Source organism: Pelobates fuscus, chromosome 13 (genome assembly GCF_036172605.1).
Source record: "Pelobates fuscus isolate aPelFus1 chromosome 13, aPelFus1.pri, whole genome shotgun sequence".
In the NCBI taxonomy this organism is placed as follows: Eukaryota; Metazoa; Chordata; class Amphibia; order Anura; family Pelobatidae; genus Pelobates; species Pelobates fuscus.
This window is the reverse complement of record NC_086329.1, coordinates 2,983,838-3,005,565: the sequence shown is the minus strand read 5'-3', so window position 1 is coordinate 3,005,565 and position 21,728 is coordinate 2,983,838. Positions and strand designations below refer to the sequence as shown.

Sequence of the window (21,728 nt, the reverse complement as noted above, 5' to 3'; positions counted from 1 at the left end):
AGATAAGGAGTCAGTCAGACAGATAAGGAGTCAGTCAGACAGATAAGGAGTCAGTCAGACAGATAAGGAGTCAGTCAGACAGATAAGGAGTCAGTCAGACAGATAAGGAGTCAGTCAGACAGATAACGAGACAGACAGGCAGTTAAGGAGACAGACAGACAGGCAGTTAAGGAGACAGACAGACAGACAGATAATGAGAGTCAGATAATGAGACACAGGCAGTTAAGGAGACAGACAGATAATGAGACAGACAGATAATGAGACAGGCAGGCAGTTAAGGAGACAGTCAGACAGATAACGAGTCAGTCAGACAGATAACGAGACAGACAGGCAGTTAAGGAGACAGACAGACAGATAATGAGAGTCAGATAATCAGACAGTCAGTCAGATAATGAGACACAGGCAGTTAAGGAGACAGACAGATAATGAGACAGACAGACAGATAATGAGAGTCAGATAATCAGACAGGCAGATAGTCAGATAATGAGACAGACAGGCAGATAATGAGACAGACAGGCAGATAATGAGACAGTCAGTCAGATAATGAGACAGTCAGATAATGAGACAGACAGGCAGTTAAGGAGACAGTCAGACAGACAGATAAGGAGACAGACAGGCAGTTAAGGAGACAGTCAGAAAGTTAATGAGACAGTCAGACAGATAATGAGACAGTGAGACAGTCAGATAAAGAGACCGTCGGTAAGTGGTTTCCATGGTGACCATTAGAGCGTTATACGGAAATGTCACCGGAAATACATCATCCGAGTCCCCGCGCGGCATCACGGGAGATGTAGTCTGGACTCACCGCGCGCAGATTACGACGTGGAACGTTCGTGTCAGAGGGCGTGACCCGAACGTCATGACGTAATACGTTCTTGTTGTTGGCGGGATATTCGGATAGAAACCAGGAAACTGGAAACAAACCCGACAGACAGACAGACAGACAGAGAGCGAGAGGCCGAGAACGGTGAGAGAAACCGATATAACCGACACCCCCCATATAATAACCGATACCCCCCATATAATAACCGATACCCCCCATATAATAACCGGCACCCCCCCTATAATAACCGGCACCCCCATATAATAACCGGCACCCCCCCTATAATAACCGGCACCCCCATATAATAACCGACACCCCCCCTATAATAACCGGCACCCCCATATAATAACCGGCACCCCCCCATATAATAACCGACACCCCCCATATAATAACCGGCACCCCCATATAATAACCGATACCCCCCATATAATAACCGATACCCCCCATATAATAACCGGCACCCCCCCTATAATAACCGGCACCCCCCCTATAATAACCGACACCCCCCATATAATAACCGGCACCCCCCCATATAATAACCGACACCCCCCATATAATAACCGGCACCCCCATATAATAACCGATACCCCCCATATAATAACCGATACCCCCCATATAATAACCGGCACCCCCCCTATAATAACCGGCACCCCCCCTATAATAACCGACACCCCCCATATAATAACCGACACCCCCCATATAATAACCGGCACCCCCCCTATAATAACCGGCACCCCCCCTATAATAACCGACACCCCCCCCCATATAATAACTGATACCCCCCCATATAATAACCTACACCCCCCATATAATAACCGACACCCCCCATATAATAACCGACACCCCCCATATAATAACCGACACCCCCCATATAATAACCGGCACCCCCCCTATAATAACCGGCACCCCCCCTATAATAACCGACACCCCCCCCCATATAATAACTGATACCCCCCCATATAATAACCGACACCCCCCATATAATAACTGACACCCCCCATATAATAACCGACACCCCCCATATAATAACCGACACCCCCCATATAATAACCGACACCCCCCATATAATAACCGACACCCCCCATATAATAACCGACACCCCCCATATAATAACCGACACCCCCCATATAATAACCGACACCCCCCATATAATAACCGACACCCCCCATATAATAACCGACACCCCCCATATAATAACCGACACCCCCCATATAATAACCGACACCCCCCATATAATAACCGACACCCCCCATATAATAACCGACACCCCCCATATAATAACCGACACCCCCCATATAATAACCGACACCCCCCATATAATAACCGACACCCCCCATATAATAACCGACACCCCCCATATAATAACCGACACCCCCCATATAATAACCGACACCCCCCATATAATAACCGACACCCCCCATATAATAACCGACACCCCCCATATAATAACCGACACCCCCCCATATAATAACCGATACCCCCCTTATAATAACCGGCACCCCCCTATAATATCCGGCACCCCCCATATAATAACCGGTACCCCCCATATAATAACCGGTACCCCCCATATAATAACCGGTACCCCCATATAATAACCGGTACCCCCATATAATAACCGGCACCCCCCATATAATAACCGACACCCCCCATATAATAACCGACACCCCCCATATAATAACCGGCACCCCCCATATAATAACCGGCACCCCCCTATAATATCCGGCACCCCCCTATAATATCCGGCACCCCCCATATAATAACCGGCACCCCCCATATAATAACCGACACCCCCCATATAATAACCGGCACCCCCCATATAATAACCGGCACCCCCCATATAATAACCGACACCCCCCATATAATAACCGGCACCCCCCATATAATAACCGGCACCCCCCATATAATAACCGGCACCCCCCATATAATAACCGGCACCCCCCATATAATAACCGACACCCCCCATATAATAACCGACACCCCCCATATAATAACCGGCACCCCCCATATAATAACCGGCACCCCCCATATAATAACCGATACCCCCCATATAATATCCGGCACCCCCCATATAATAACCGACACCCCCCATATAATAACCGACACCCCCCATATAATAACCGACACCCCCCCATATAATAACCGACACCCCCCCATATAATAACCGACACCCCCCCATATAATAACCGACACCCCCCCATATAATAACCGATACCCCCCCATATAATAACCGACACCCCCCATATAATAACCGACACCCCCCATATAATAACCGACACCCCCCATATAATAACCGACACCCCCCATATAATAACCGACACCCCCCATATAATAACCGACACCCCCCATATAATAACCGACACCCCCCATATAATAACCGACACCCCCCATATAATAACCGATACCCCCCCATATAATAACCGATACCCCCCATATAATAACCGGCACCCCCCATATAATAACCGACACCCCCCATATAATAACCGGCACCCCCCATATAATAACCGGCACCCCCCATATAATAACCGGCACCCCCCATATAATAACCGGCACCCCCCATATAATAACCGGCACCCCCCATATAATAACCGGCACCCCCCATATAATAACCGGCACCCCCCATATAATAACCGGCACCCCCCATATAATAACCGGCACCCCCCATATAATAACCGGCACCCCCCATATAATAACCGGCACCCCCCATATAATAACCGGCACCCCCCATATAATAACCGGCACCCCCCATATAATAACCGGCACCCCCCATATAATAACCGGCACCCCCCATATAATAACCGGCACCCCCCATATAATAACCGACACCCCCCATATAATAACCGACACCCCCCATATAATAACCGACACCCCCCATATAATAACCGACACCCCCCATATAATAACCGACACCCCCCATATAATAACCGACACCCCCCATATAATAACCGACACCCCCCATATAATAACCGACACCCCCCATATAATAACCGACACCCCCCATATAATAACCGACACCCCCCATATAATAACCGGCACCCCCCATATAATAACCGGCACCCCCCATATAATAACCGATACCCCCCATATAATATCCGGCACCCCCCATATAATATCCGGCACCCCCCATATAATAACCGACACCCCCCATATAATAACCGACACCCCCCATATAATAACCGACACCCCCCCATATAATAACCGACACCCCCCCATATAATAACCGACACCCCCCCATATAATAACCGACACCCCCCCATATAATAACCGATACCCCCCCATATAATAACCGACACCCCCCATATAATAACCGACACCCCCCATATAATAACCGACACCCCCCATATAATAACCGACACCCCCCATATAATAACCGACACCCCCCATATAATAACCGACACCCCCCATATAATAACCGACACCCCCCATATAATAACCGATACCCCCCCATATAATAACCGATACCCCCCATATAATAACCGGCACCCCCCATATAATAACCGACACCCCCCATATAATAACCGGCACCCCCCATATAATAACCGGCACCCCCCATATAATAACCGGCACCCCCCATATAATAACCGGCACCCCCCATATAATAACCGGCACCCCCCATATAATAACCGGCACCTCCCATATAATAACCGGCACCCCCCATATAATAACCGGCACCCCCCATATAATAACCGGCACCCCCCATATAATAACCGGCACCCCCCATATAATAACCGGCACCCCCCATATAATAACCGGCACCCCCCATATAATAACCGGCACCCCCCCTATAATAACCGACACCCCCCCCCATATAATAACTGATACCCCCCCATATAATAACTGATACCCCCCCATATAATAACTGATACCCCCCCATATAATAACTGATACCCCCCCATATAATAACCTACACCCCCCATATAATAACCGACACCCCCCATATAATAACCGACACCCCCCATATAATAACCGACACCCCCCATATAATAACCGGCACCCCCCCTATAATAACCGGCACCCCCCCTATAATAACCGACACCCCCCCCCATATAATAACTGATACCCCCCCATATAATAACCGACACCCCCCATATAATAACCGACACCCCCCATATAATAACCGACACCCCCCATATAATAACCGACACCCCCCATATAATAACCGACACCCCCCATATAATAACCGACACCCCCCATATAATAACCGACACCCCCCATATAATAACCGACACCCCCCATATAATAACCGACACCCCCCATATAATAACCGACACCCCCCATATAATAACCGACACCCCCCATATAATAACCGACACCCCCCATATAATAACCGACACCCCCCATATAATAACCGACACCCCCCATATAATAACCGACACCCCCCATATAATAACCGACACCCCCCATATAATAACCGACACCCCCCATATAATAACCGACACCCCCCATATAATAACCGACACCCCCCATATAATAACCGACACCCCCCATATAATAACCGACACCCCCCATATAATAACCGACACCCCCCATATAATAACCGACACCCCCCCATATAATAACCGATACCCCCCTTATAATAACCGGCACCCCCCTATAATATCCGGCACCCCCCATATAATAACCGGTACCCCCCATATAATAACCGGTACCCCCCATATAATAACCGGTACCCCCATATAATAACCGGTACCCCCATATAATAACCGGCACCCCCCATATAATAACCGACACCCCCCATATAATAACCGACACCCCCCATATAATAACCGGCACCCCCCATATAATAACCGGCACCCCCCTATAATATCCGGCACCCCCCTATAATATCCGGCACCCCCCATATAATAACCGGCACCCCCCATATAATAACCGACACCCCCCATATAATAACCGGCACCCCCCATATAATAACCGGCACCCCCCATATAATAACCGACACCCCCCATATAATAACCGACACCCCCCATATAATAACCGGCACCCCCCATATAATAACCGGCACCCCCCATATAATAACCGGCACCCCCCATATAATAACCGGCACCCCCCATATAATAACCGACACCCCCCATATAATAACCGACACCCCCCATATAATAACCGACACCCCCCATATAATAACCGGCACCCCCCATATAATAACCGGCACCCCCCATATAATAACCGATACCCCCCATATAATAACCGGCACCCCCCATATAATAACCGGCACCCCCCATATAATAACCGACACCCCCCATATAATAACCGGCACCCCCCATATAATAACCGACACCCCCCATATAATAACCGGCACCCCCCATATAATAACCGGCACCCCCCATATAATAACCGGCACCCCCCATATAATAACCGGCACCCCCCATATAATAACCGGCACCCCCCATATAATAACCGGCACCCCCCATATAATAACCGGCACCCCCCATATAATAACCGGCACCCCCCATATAATAACCGGCACCCCCCATATAATAACCGGCACCCCCCATATAATAACCGGCACCCCCCATATAATAACCGGCACCCCCCATATAATAACCGGCACCCCCCATATAATAACCGACACCCCCCATATAATAACCGACACCCCCCATATAATAACCGACACCCCCCATATAATAACCGACACCCCCCATATAATAACCGACACCCCCCATATAATAACCGACACCCCCCATATAATAACCGACACCCCCCATATAATAACCGACACCCCCCCATATAATAACCGACACCCCCCATATAATAACCGACACCCCCCCATATAATAACCGACACCCCCCCATATAATAACCGACACCCCCCCCATATAATAACCGACACCCCCCCCATATAATAACCGACACCCCCCCCATATAATAACCGACACCCCCCCATATAATAACCGACACCCCCCCATATAATAACCGACACCCCCCCCATATAATAACCGACACCCCCCCATATAATAACCGACACCCCCCCCATATAATAACCGACACCCCCCCCATATAATAACCGACACCCCCCCCATATAATAACCGACACCCCCCCCATATAATAACCGACACCCCCCCATATAATAACCGACACCCCCCCATATAATAACCGACACCCCCCCATATAATAACCGACACCCCCCCCATATAATAACCGACACCCCCCCCATATAATAACCGACACCCCCCCCCATATAATAACCGACACCCCCCCCATATAATAACCGACACCCCCCCCATATAATAACCGACACCCCCCCCATATAATAACCGACACCCCCCCCATATAATAACCGACACCCCCCCCATATAATAACCGGCACCCCCCCATATAATAACCGGCACCCCCCCATATAATAACCGGCACACCCCCCCCATATAATAACCGGCACAGCCCCCCCATATAATAACCGGCACACCCCCCCCATATAATAACCGGCACACCCCCCCATATAATAACCGGCACACCCCCCATATAATAACCGGCACCCCCCCATATAATAACCGGCACCCCCCCATATAATAACCGGCACACCCCCCCATATAATAACCGGCACACCCCCCCCCCCATATAATAACCGGCACCCCCCCCCCCCATATAATAACCGGCACCCCCCCCCCCCATATAATAACCGGCACCCCCCATATAATAGCCGATACCCCCCCCATATATATATATGGCCGATACCCCCCCCATATATATATATGGCCGATACCCCCCCATATATATATATGGCCGATACCCCCCCATATATATATATGGCCGATACCCCCCCATATATATATATGGCCGATACCCCCCCATATATATATATATATATGGCCGATACCCCCCCATATATATATATATATATATGGCCGATACCCCCCCATATATATATATATATATGGCCGATACCCCCCCATATATATATATATATATGGCCGATACCCCCCCATATATATATATATATGGCCGATACCCCCCCATATATATATATATATATGGCCGATACCCCCCCATATATATATATATATGGCCGATACCCCCCCATATATATATATATATGGCCGATACCCCCCCATATATATATATATGGCCGATACCCCCCCATATATATATATATATATGGCCGATACCCCCCCATATATATATATATATGGCCGATACCCCCCCATATATATATATATATATGGCCGATACCCCCCATATATATATATATATATGGCCGATACCCCCCATATATATATATATATATAGCCGATACCCCCCCATATATATATATATATATGGCCGATACCCCCCCATATATATATATATATGGCCGATACCCCCCCATATATATATATATATGGCCGATACCCCCCCATATATATATATGGCCGATACCCCCCCATATATATATATATATATATGGCCGATACCCCCCCATATATATATATATATGGCCGATACCCCCCCATATATATATATATATATATGGCCGATACCCCCCCATATATATATATGGCCGATACCCCCCCATATATATATATGGCCGATACCCCCCCATATATATATATGGCCGATACCCCCCCATATATATATATATATATATATATATATATATATATATGGCCGATACCCCCCCATATATATATATGGCCGATACCCCCCCCATATATATATATATATATATATATATATATATGGCCGATACCCCCCCATATATATATATGGCCGATACCCCCCCATATATATATATATATATATATGGCCGATACCCCCCCATATATATATATATGGCCGATACCCCCCCATATATATATATATGGCCGATACCCCCCCATATATATATATATGGCCGATACCCCCCCATATATATATATATGGCCGATACCCCCCCATATATATATATATGGCCGATACCCCCCCATATATATATATATGGCCGATACCCCCCCATATATATATATATGGCCGATACCCCCCCATATATATATATATGGCCGATACCCCCCCATATATATATATATGGCCGATACCCCCCCATATATATATATATGGCCGATACCCCCCCATATATATATATATGGCCGATACCCCCCCATATATATATATATGGCCGATACCCCCCCATATATATATATATGGCCGATACCCCCCCATATATATATATATGGCCGATACCCCCCCATATATATATATATGGCCGATACCCCCCCATATATATATGGCCGATACCCCCCCATATATATATATGGCCGATACCCCCCCATATATATATATGGCCGATACCCCCCCCATATATATATATATGGCCGATACCCCCCCATATATATATATATATGGCCGATACCCCCCCATATATATATATATATGGCCGATACCCCCCCATATATATATATATATGGCCGATACCCCCCCATATATATATATGGCCGATACCCCCCCATATATATATGGCCGATACCCCCCCATATATATATATATATGGCCGATACCCCCCCATATATATATATATATGGCCGATACCCCCCCATATATATATATATATGGCCGATACCCCCCCATATATATATATATATATGGCCGATACACCCCCATATATATATATATATATATATATGGCCGATACACCCCCATATATATATATATATATATGGCCGATACCCCCCCATATATATATATATATATGGCCGATACCCCCCCATATATATATATATATATGGCCGATACCCCCCCCATATATATATATATATATATGGCCGATACCCCCCCATATATATATATGGCCGTATGGCCGATACCCCCCCCCATATATATATATATATATATATATATATATATATGGCCGTATGGCCGATACCCCCCATATATATATATGTCCGATACCCCCCCATATATATATAACCGATGTCTATCTCTCCCTCCCTCCCCCCCCCCGTACTAGACTGAGTTATATAACATACTTAAATTTAACCCCTGCACCTTTCAGTGATGCCTAATATATTCTCCTAGCCCTAATCCTACTGCTGGAGTCTTGCCGGAACTAAAGAACAGGATCATTTTTACTTATCAAGGTTTTTCACTCTTGTAATTTGCTGTCTTGTATTTAATGTTTCACTGAAATCCATTGTTCTACAAACCAACATTCTGGAAGTGTTTTAGGTGGCTGACGGTTCTATTAAATTATGTTTTGTAGCATTATTGTGAAGTGTACCTACAATGGCCATGCAAATGCAGTATGAAGCTGGGGCAACCGAGGAGGAGAACTTTGGGCCCCAAGCCATATCCCGTCTGGAGGTATTGTATAAATAGAAAGAAACATACATTTTTATTTTTTCTTCCGAGAAATGTGTGGTATGTTTGTAAAAATATATATATATAAAAAAAAAAAAGTTTGGTCGACACTCTTGTAGGTGTCGACCGATATTGTGTTTTTTTTTTCGAGCCGATACTGATGATCTGAAATTTCTGGCGATGGCTGATAACTTACCGATATTCTGTACATTTACCATTTTTGAAGGATCACTAAAGGGTCAGGAACACAAACATTTATTCCTGACAAACTAGCCCCCCTTGGCCCATCATGCCTCCATAAATATAGCAAGCCTAAAGCTGTAGATTTGCATGCTGTTTGCCTCAGAAAAACAAGTTGTCTGCTGACATCACCAGAAGTGGCAGCCTGATCCAATCTCAATGCTTCCCTATAGGAGTAATAGTGTAGTGTAAAATTATGAGGGAGGCATTTTATTTTTAACTTAAAATTCTTCTCTGCTCCTCTCTGGCCAGGAAGGGGGGATATGGCATTCCCTGTGGGGGCCCAGCACACTCTTACTTCCCTTCCCAGCAGCTCCCCTGTCTAGCTCTTGCAGCCTGCCTGCCACGGTAACCCATGGCAATGCTCTGACTGCTGTGGGACTCGCAAGATTTAGACAGGGGAGCTGCTGGGAAGGTAAGTAAGAGTGTGCTGGGCCCCCCAGGACCCTGATGGCGGCCCTGGTCTGCATTATCTTTATAGGCCAACACTGATATTGCTGAACATTCTGAATATCCACCAGGTCTATTCTACACTCTTGTGCTTTTTTTGTTGTTTTTTTTTTCAGAAATGATTCCCTTTGCATTTTAAAAGCTTTTTTTGTTTTTGTTTTTTTTTAACAAGTTTCTCCAAACCTTTCTATAGTTTTCGGAGTGTTTTTTCTGTTTCTTGAGTTTTATTTCTCTGAATGCTTCCCTTTATGGGGCATGTATAAAAGCATTGTAACATTACATTTTCATCTTCCCAAAGCAATGTGGAATAAACGCTAATGATGTCAAGAAACTGGAGGAGGCTGGATTTCATACGGTTGAGGCAGTCGCATACGCACCAAAGAAGGAATTGCTTAATATAAAAGGAATCAGTGAAGCGAAAGCTGATAAAATATTGGTAAGATCGTCTGCATATATTTTCAAATAAAATCTGTTCCAAAGAACTGCAGAGTTTGTAGAGACCATTTATCTCATTCCTATTCTCGCTCAGATCCTTTAGACTGGTTCTGATTACGTTGCAGTTTTTGTCCTTTGGCATGTTTACAAGGCGTGTTTACCGCTGGGCTTTGTATATTTTATTCATTTAAGAAAGTTTGCCCTCTGTCTTGAAGGCAGAAGCTGCTAAACTGGTTCCAATGGGCTTTACTACAGCAACAGAGTTTCACCAGCGACGGTCCGAAATCATACAGATAACAACCGGTTCCAAAGAGCTGGACAAACTCTTGCAAGGTACAAGCAGTATTTCTATTTACATCTTAATTTCTCATACATTGTTTCTGGTTGTATCAAGATCTAAAAAACTGGAGGCATGAAAGAGAAGAATTCCCGTTGCAGATTTTAGGGTTTAAACTTTATTCGTAAAATCAGCAATAACTGCAGCTAATTATTTTTTTATTTTTAACCTGATGTACGAAATGGTAGTAAGGGTACCCTGTGTAGGTTGGCACACCTATATAACTAAAGCACGTTAAAGATAAAGAAGGGAAAAAGTTATCGTGTAAAAAGGGGAGATGTTTTCCCCTGAGCCAGAGGATATTTACCTACCTGGCAATCTGCATCGGGGGGACTGCATGACAACCCAAGCAATCCTCATCTGGCAAATACAGCCCTTTTCAAACACTGAAAATAGTAGTGTGTGTGTGTGTGTGTACATATATATATATATATATATATATATATATATATATATATATATATATGTATGTATTATTTTTTTAATTTTGGCAATAAATGGTTTTGAAAGTACATTTTGTTTTATCCGTAACTTCTCTCACAAGGTTTTGAATGTTTTTATTTATTTTTTTCTTCTCCTTTCCCATCCCTTGAACATTGGTGTGCCAGTGTTTATATTTCTTTATTTTGTGCTCCCACACCAGGTGGTATTGAAACGGGGTCTATAACGGAGATGTTTGGAGAGTTCCGTACCGGCAAGACACAGCTGTGTCACACTCTAGCAGTTACATGTCAGGTAAGGCTATTCTTACCTTGCACTGGTCCTTAAGGATTACCTTTAGTGCGTTTCCCCCCTGCTTTCTTTAGACATTGTACATCTGTTAAATCTTCTCACTGTTGCAGCTCCCCATTGACCGAGGCGGTGGTGAAGGAAAAGCCATGTACATCGATACCGAAGGCACGTTTCGCCCAGAACGTCTTCTTGCAGTCGCTGAAAGGTATATATTGCAAGGAGTGTTTGTCACAGAGCAATTTTTGCATCTTAAACTTGTCATGACAAACTACCTTCCATTCAGTATTATAACATTAAGTTATAGATTTTACTGCACCCTAGACTAAATGCATAACCGTTTTATTGAACTTGATCGCTTGAATCTCAGATTACAGGGGGATCATTCTGGCACTTTTAGGGGTACTTTCTATGAAAACATGTGCCGTTATCATTTTCTCGTAATTGTTAGACCTTTTTTGTTACTACATACCTGTGATCTAGTACCAACACAGCTCCTCTTAGCCCATTTGTCCATTAAAATCAAACAGTTCGCCGGCGAACATTGCTTGGTCGCGGCGGCGGGCGAACATATGCGATGTTCGGTCCGCCCCCTATTCGTCATGGAGGTGGGAGGGTCTGCTGCTGATTGGCTGGAATGTGTCTGCTGACTGTGAGGTACAGGGTCAAAGTTTACTCAATGATGACGAATAGGGGGCGGACCGAACATCGCATATGTTCGCCTGCCGCGGCGACCGCGAACAAGCTACGTTCACTGGCGAATAGTTCCCAGCGAACTGTTTGGGACATCTCTACTGATCAGTGATGAGATCTACCGAAGAAGCAGCCTGTGTGTCGATTGTCGACAGACTCAGACTGTGTTACAGTGAGTTCTCTGCCAGGTTTGGAAGCACATCTTTCTATTCACACAGGATTGAGGTCTGGCTTTGAAGGGACGATGTTTGAATACAATAAGGAAAAGTGGTTATGGTGCCTAGAGCCCTCCTGTGACAGTAGTGAGCAGACAGGATTACCTGCTCAATACTCTGCAATTACCGGGAATGTTTAAAAGGTGGATTGGCCTACACCTGCCCTTTAAAGGTCGCACAGCTAGAAATGCCAGGTAGAGATTCAGCAGCCCTTTATATACCTTGTCTATCTGTAAGTGAAGGATCCCCTCCCAGACCCGCCACGGGCGCTGCGTTAGATGGACCCCACCCAGACATGCCATGTGACTCCTTTCCAGGTTCTAACACGATTTACTATAAACCTGTAATCTTCTGACCAGCTGTTTATTTTCTAGGTATGGCTTATCTGGTAGTGATGTTCTAGACAATGTAGCATACGCTCGAGCCTTCAACACGGACCATCAGACCCAACTTCTGTACCAGGCGTCAGCCATGATGGCGGAGTCAAGGTATAGATAATGCGCAGTGCCTTTCAATTCTTGCTGTTTATATTTAAAGTCTGTCGTAGCGTGTCAGTAACGGCCCTGATACCTTTACGGTCATTGGCGCAACAGGAAATGGTAATACTGCGTGCTCCTCGGGGGTTGAGCTAGTTACCTACTAATATTTCTACCCGTGTGATCTCTCGAAGGGGGAGAATATTATAGAAACTATCTGCGTGCACTGCACTTGGTTTGTTCTGAGATCATTTGAGAACTTGTACCCACCATCCTTTAAATATTAATGTTTGTATTTAAATTACTTCAAAGTGAGCCTGGAATAACTTTGCAGCATTTTTTCCTCCAATCTGTATGACATGTCATGTTTAAAGCTGACTGTCTACTCCATTAAAGATGCCACTTCTTACAGGTACGCACTTCTCATCGTGGACAGTGCAACAGCGCTTTACAGGACAGATTACTCTGGAAGAGGGGAACTCTCCGCGCGACAGATGCACTTGGCTCGCTTTTTGCGTATGTTGCTGCGGCTCGCAGATGAGGTAAAAGCTTAGTGACTTCATGAAATGTAATTAACAGAAGTTGCTCTATCAGCTAATTTCCCTGGATACTAAACTTTGCTTTAAATTCAGATTGATGTCTGTGGAAATCCAGCCAGAGATTAAACCTTACAAGCAAATGTAATAACGGCTCCATCACACAAGGGGCTGTTTGAAGTGAAGCCATCATGATATCACGGCAAGTTCTCATTAACTGATAACGGCGCCAAGGAGAGTAAATACATCATTTATCAAAATGGAAGAGCAGTTCTATTAATACCTCCCCCCAGCATTGTTAGTGCTGCCGTGACAGAGGGATCCTTGTACCTCCAAACCCCCCTTTTTACTCCGTTAGTGCAATCCTTACCCCTTGACATCGCTGTGCTGGCTTCACTACATAGTGACATTGGTTACTCTATTCCTATACTCCATGATTCACAGATACTAAAAGTTCACGTGCTGTACTCACCGTTTCAGACAGACTATAGGAGGGCTCTCCACTGTAACTCGCATACCAATATGTGAGGGAGAGGGTCTTTATTTTTAATCCTTTGTTCAAAATATCTATCGCTGACATTTCTGCCACCTCCCCCCCGCTCTCCCCGGTTTAAAATGTCCAATACCATGACAGGTTCTTCCTCGCGGTTTTGTAATAACCCTCGATTTCACATTCAATAGAGGGGCTTTCTTGGCTTCTAACTCTTGCGTGTTTCAAACTCTTTATATTTTTCCCAATTAGTTGGTTTTATATTTAAAGGACTACTATAGTGCCAGGAAAACATACTCGTTTTCCTGGCACTATAGTGCCCTGAGGGTGCCCCCACTCTCAGGGACCCTCTCCCGCTGGGCTCTGGGGAGAGTAAAGGGTTAAAACGTATCTTTCTCCTGCGCCGGGCGGGGAGCTCTCCTCCTCCGATCCTCCTTCTCTCTTCCCATTCGGCTGAATGCGCACGCGCGGCAAGAGCTGCGCGCGCATTCAGCCGGTCGCATAGGAAAGCATTTACAATGCTTTCCTATGGACGCTTGCGTGCTCTCACTGTGATTTTTCACAGTGAGAATCACGCAAGCGCCTCTAGCGGCTGTCAGTGAGACAGCCACTAGAGGATTTGGAGTCTGGATTAACCTGTTTCTCAGAAACTGCTATGTTTATATAAAAAATGGGTTAACCCTAGCTGGACCTGGCACCCAGAACACTTCATTAAGCTGAAGTGGTCTGGGTGCCTAGAGTGGTCCTTTAAGTGATTATCAAAGGATTGGTCTTACAGCAGGGGTGTCCTGCAGCATTGGAAAGTTATGACCACGCATTTGTATTAAAGCAGGTGATTACCGCTAAACAGATTGTTACAGCTGTAAGACTGCTTGCATTGTGTATTCAGACAACTTAAACAATAACCACTAGACGTTAATCGAAAAGAAATGGCAAACAATTAGGACACCTTAAGGACTGCAGGCTTCCCCTCTTCAGTTTCATCCTCTTCATAACGACTAGTGATGTATTCCTCTATAGCGGCAGTCTTCCTAATCCCGTCCAAATTATGTTGTTACAACTCTCCTGATTGTGTCTGGCAGAAAGTAAAGGGATAAGTCTGAGATATATACCCAAATAAACTGTTATCTTGTAGTTCGGTGTAGCGGTTGTGATCACAAACCAGGTGGTGGCGCAAGTAGATGGAGCGGCCATGTTTGCTGCTGATCCCAAGAAACCGATTGGAGGAAATATCATCGCTCATGCATCCACTACAAGGTGAGCTGCTACCACAGTGTTTGTTTTACAAAATTCAGGAAAGAAAATGCATATTGATAAAATAAATGAATATACAGCACAGGAATCTGTGATTCATCGATAACTGGATGCATCCAGCAGGAATCCATGTTTGCAGTTTATCATTCAGTTGTTTTTTTAAAGTGAATTGCTAGTTTGAAGAACTATTTGCCTGTTGGCCGTGCAAACCCGCCTCCACATCTATGGGGTTCATTAGGATATTACTATAATGGAGATTGTAAACATTGCGCGACTAGCCAGCCATTGCTGCTGAGTGGCCAGAGAAGGCTCATCATATAGGGATTGGGCCTGTGAGAATACGAGTGAGGACATTGCCCCCACCTGTGGGCACCAGGAGCTAATTTAACTATTAATGGTGGAGGACCTAGTGTCCTCCTGGCCTTGGGCTATGGGTGGAGGTTGTAAAAAGTGGGTGACTTGCCTATAGGCCCTTTACCCATGAGTGGGGTCCCTAATATATAAATGGAGGGGGGGGGGGGGGGGGGGGCGATTGTCACCTCCCCTGGCCCCCAGCCAGATGTCTCACTTCTCTCGAGACTTGGATGTCGGAGCTCTCTGGTTGGTTTACTAGCCAACCAATCAGAGCACTCTTGGTCATACTGCAAAGTGTAGAAAACACTCCCAGCTTTGAGATAGCTGGTATAGTTTTAGAAAGCTGATGTATGGACATTCCGTGCTGATTGTGCAGCGAGCCCTCTTTGCGCCAAAATGGATTATTTTATTGCAGCACTTTTATTTTATTTGTCATTGGGTCTTTTATTTTACTTCGTGGTGTCTGTTTATGTATTTATTTTGCCTTTTATGGGACTGACTGTCTTCAAAATGGAGGAGGCAAGTATTTTAGGGGGTGACTAGGGGATAGAGGACACCTAGCTGCCGGAGGGGGGGAGGGCGGACAATGGCATATCCACCCCCCCTTTTTCTAATTATTTAGGGAAACCTATTAGGGCCCCCACCATTCCCCCATAGGTAGTGTGTAAAGCTTCCTGTGTTGGAATTAATCTAGTGCTAAAGAAACTTTGTAGGATGTGCTTTCCATCTGAGAGGGAATGTCTAACCCATTACATGGTCCTGGCATCCTCTCAGAGTACGTAGTCAAATTACTTGAATTCTGCCGCCATTGCCTCTGAAATGCTGTCAGTCACTAAGCCACCACTGCAGTGCCGCTTCTACAGGACTTTCCAGGTGCAGTGGTAGGACACGGGTAATGTTACTAACTCTGGGAGGCTGCCGGGTACTTCTGGCATCAGAATGCTGTATTTACCAATGTTTGTGGGTTGTGTTGGTTTTTTTTGGTTTTGTTTTTTTTAACTAGTGTTATTGCTATCCAATTAAGGTCATTTTCAGCATTACTGTGAATTAAATAATGTCTTCTTCTCTTTCAGGTTGTACTTAAGAAAGGGACGGGGTGAAACCCGAATCTGTAAAATCTATGACTCTCCTTGCCTTCCGGAGGCGGAGGCTATGTTCGCTATAAATGCAGATGGAGTTGGAGATGCCAAAGACTGAACGTGATCTATTTGTTCTCACGTGAAATGCTGCGGTAAAGACTACTGAATTGTTCCTCTCGGGGGTGACAAACTCCCATGCTGGAGCTGTGGAGGCTCTGTCACTTTATAGACAGCATGCGGATACTGAAGCTGGAGTTCCTTCAGATTGCCAGTAATGGAAACATGAAGACTAGTTATAACACCGTTAAGGCTGTGAACCAGGATTTAAACCCGGTTTCTCCCACTGCAAGCAATACATGTTCCTGTGAAAGAATTTCTACAGCTGATCCTCCCTCCCTCCCCTTCCACAAGGGGTAGCTAAAAAATATTTTATTAAATTTATCTTTAATGCTAAATACACAAACGTTCATGTATTTTGTAGATTTAATTTTTTTTGTTTACCAACTGACAGCAGCAGAATAAATAGTTGTTGTCTTTCTGATATCTTCGCCTAAAACATTTTTGCCCTTTTTCTGTCCGGGAGTGGGTACGATAAAGATTCTTCTAACCTCAAAGCTTTAGTTTCCTGCCTGTGAATACAGGAATACACGTGTGGCTGGTTTCCCAGCTTTAAAGGCCCGTGCTGACTGCTCACTCAGGAATTGGGAAATGACAGCATTACCTCCCTAGTCAGCCTCAAAACAAGTATCCAAGTACATGGAAGGAAGACTGCTGCAGGCTACAAACGCCGGCCCCTTACTCATCGGATAACTCGTAGAATTCCCATTTCATCCAAATTTAGTTGACACTAATTAGCGGAGTGTCAGTTGTAGTGGTTATGGTGCTTAGAGTTCCCTTTACGTGAATGCTGTTAACAGTTGTGAGAACTTGAACTTCTGAGAAACGGCGTGACGGGGAGACCCAGCCTATATAATGCTGTGTGTGTCGTACATTTCACACCCTGCTAGTCCGTGTTAAATGATTTATTTTGCTCTATAACAGGCTGTTATGGTTTTCATTTTAGTTAACACTTTCATGTATATAAATGTATAGATTTAAATGTTTAAATAAATTGTATAATCACTTGAAATCTTTTACCATGGGATTTATTTCTTTTTTCTTCGTTCATTTCCTTGGAGATTAAAATTGTTCTTTTTGATCATTGGTACAAGTTAAACAGACATTGAGCTACAAACAGTTGATTAGATGAAACCTACTCCTGATTAGTCCATGTCTACCTGAGGTAGGAGAACTGGAAGGTTAGATCTATAGTTTAACCCAATGCATTCTGTTTGTGGTCGTAGTAGTGACAGCTGTCTTGCAGCATTCCATCCCCTTAAAAACAATACTCTTATCAAGGGAGCAGAAGCTGTTAGATGCATTTCTTCCCACCAAATTACGCTTTATTTTCCTCCTCAGTCCATAAGATGCAGTGACTGAGATACACTGGTACCATACCCCAGGGGTTGCTGGGTACCATGGCCTGTTCATTCAGCTTTGGAAATGGCTTTAAATGCCCTGCCATTCAGTCTGTTGCCATTTACTCTTTGGGATCATCTTAACCCCTTAAGGACCAAACTTCTGGAATAAAAGGGAATCATGACATGTCACACATGTCATGTGTCCTTAAGGGGTTAAAGGAACACTCCAAGCACCATACACACTACAGCTGCCATAGTTCTGATGCCAGGAGTGCCGAGTTCCACCCATTATAAGTGATCAAACCATTTTAGAATGTTCCCACTTACCTGTGTCTGATCGGACTTGGTCTCTGCCGGAGAACCCAAAGCTCTGTCTGAGCCAAGCCTGGTGATACTGCAGGGATAGGATCATTGGCTAAGTGCGATCTGATGATGCTCCTGCTTGGGACCTTCTGACTCTCTCACAGACGTAATGGAGGTGGGCAACTGCGCCTGGTGGTCAGGTAAGACCTCAAACAATTCTAAAGCAGTTTGATTACTTAAATGGGGGGTGAATGCTCCTGGCACCATATCCACAACGGCACAACATTACTTTGAATGAATCTGGGCCGATAAATAGCTCATATGCATTAATCTAAAGGATGGTGAGGCTCTGATTTATCCGGACAGCTCATTGTAATAAATCTAGCGTGTAAGAGCTCAGTAAATATCTATTGTGTGTAGGGAATTTATTCAATCCTTGTCACTATATTCCAACCTGCTAACTGGTTTCTAATGTTACCCAGCTTAGAAAACAAATCATTACAGAATTCCTGCTCAGGAAGAGGCGTTTTAGTTCTTTATTCGATGTCCGCACAGAAAATAGAAAATCTTTCAAAATAAATGTAATCTCAGATGTCATTATTTAGCAATACGCCCATAACTCGGGTAATGGCTTACAGATCGTGCCTGATGTCCCCCACAGGGACGAAATAGTCCTTATATCTGGGAAAATATTAGCACTACATCATTGTAAAGTCTGAATTCACCTGGGAGCATTCACTCGACACCCGAGCCCCAACTTCGGAGTTAAACCGTTGCCCTGAAGGTAAGAAGGCACCTGTATAACTTACAGGCGGTTACATCTAGAGAACTGATCAGAAAAACACTTTCAGCATTTACTGCGGTGAATAGGTACGTTTAAACTGTGCTGCACTAATGTGGTGAGATCACCATCACATCGTGCCCTGGGCATCTCTATGAGAAATATCTGACAGGTTCATGCACACCTTTCATTCACTCCAGCAGTGATCTACAAACACGTTCTCTGTGAGAGGTAATGAAAATAAACAACAGATCATTTTAGAATAAATTGCATGATCTATAGTATAGTGAGCTATTCGGTTATGTTAAAACAGCAGTGACAGTTTCTCTTTTAAATGAGCTCAAGTTATATGGAGGTGGGGTTTTCCTTTAAAGGGACACTACAGACCGGTAAATCTCTTTAACTTACCGAAAAGCCTTGTGTGAAATGTCCTCTTTACTTCATTTTACAAAAAGTACAGATTTTGATATAAATTGGTACTTTTATAATTTACCCTTTTTACACCCCTCTGGCTGTCAATCAGACACACAGTCCTGTTACTTCCTGGTTCGTTTTGCTCGGTGGAGATCAACTCAAGAGACAGCAATTGCCCAGAGACTTCTCATTGAGCTGCATTGGGAAGCCTGTGATTGGACAGACACAAAGTAGGGGGGGGGGGGGAGGGGACAAGAGATCTACAGGTTTTACAAGCTGTTTTTAGATACTCTAATGAAAACATGCATAATTAAATGTTTGGAAGTTTTAATTTGGGGTATATATACTAAATGGTTATTTATTTTGGATTTGGGCAGTGGAGTGTCCCTTTAGGAACCTGCAGACAGACAAGGGATTGCATTTTTTTTTTATTTTTTTTTTTTAAATGAAAGACGGGCACAAATGTATGAAGGTTTCTAGAGAATAGTTTTGTTTTATTGCAACCTAGATTATTTGTTAAAGTGAGTATTGTCAGGAATTTCTACTGGATTGAAATTTAGGGCCAAGTTGGTCAGCTATGCTTTCATTTTGCCTGTTTTGGTCTTAAACGTGGAATTCACCCTGTGGGTAACGGTTAGCCCATTATAAAACCGCAAAACTAGGACCGTCTTTTTATTTATTTATTTAAAGAAATGGGTTCATTTCGTTACGTAAGAGATGTCAAGTATAAAGACGCCCATCAGCAAAGCTCCTTCTATAATTTCCTGTTCTAAGACGAGTTATTCACCAAAGTACAACTTGTCAGGAATTCAAGGTAACCGCGTTATTCAGCAAAGTGCGACTTGTCAGGAATTCAAGGTAACCGCGTTATTCAGCAAAGTGCGACTTGTCAGGAATTCAAGGTAACCGCGTTATTCAGCAAATTACGACTTGTCAGGAATTCAAGGTAACCGCGTTATTCAGCAAATTACGACTTGTCAGGAATTCAAGGTAACCGCGTTATTCAGCAAATTGCGACTTGTTGGGAATTCAAGGTAACCGCGTTATTCAGCAAAGTGCGACTTGTTGGGAATTCAAGGTAACCGCGTTATTCAGCAAAGTGTGACTTGTCAGGAATTCAAGGTAACCGCGTTATTCAGCAAAGTGCAACTTGTCAGGAATTCAAGGTAACCGCGTTATTCAGCAAATTACGACTTGTTGGGAATTCAAGGTAACCGCGTTATTCAGCAAAGTGCGACTTGTCAGGAATTCAAGGTAACCGCGTTATTCAGCAAATTGCGACTTGTCAGGAATTCAAGGTAACCGCGTTATTCAGCAAATTGCGACTTGTTGGGAATTCAAGGTAACCGCGTTATTCAGCAAAGTGCGACTTGTTGGGAATTCAAGGTAACCGCGTTATTCAGCAAAGTGTGACTTGTC

The 21,728-nt window shown here is 44.5% G+C and overlaps 1 protein-coding gene across 1 annotated transcript; it reads left to right on the top strand.

The window, feature by feature from the left end:
- Window positions 1–779: 779 nt before the first annotated feature.
- Window positions 780–18,411, top strand: RAD51 (RAD51 recombinase). The gene is made up of 10 exons (XM_063440196.1): window positions 780–967; window positions 9,966–10,066; window positions 11,052–11,189; window positions 11,404–11,521; window positions 12,169–12,260; window positions 12,368–12,462; window positions 13,537–13,650; window positions 14,051–14,180; window positions 15,800–15,921; window positions 17,346–18,411. The coding sequence occupies exons 2-10, from the start codon at window positions 9,989–9,991 to the stop codon at window positions 17,467–17,469; spliced, it is 1,011 nt and encodes a 336-aa protein (XP_063296266.1). The 5' UTR covers window positions 780–967; window positions 9,966–9,988; the 3' UTR covers window positions 17,470–18,411.
- Window positions 18,412–21,728: the final 3,317 nt, after the last annotated feature.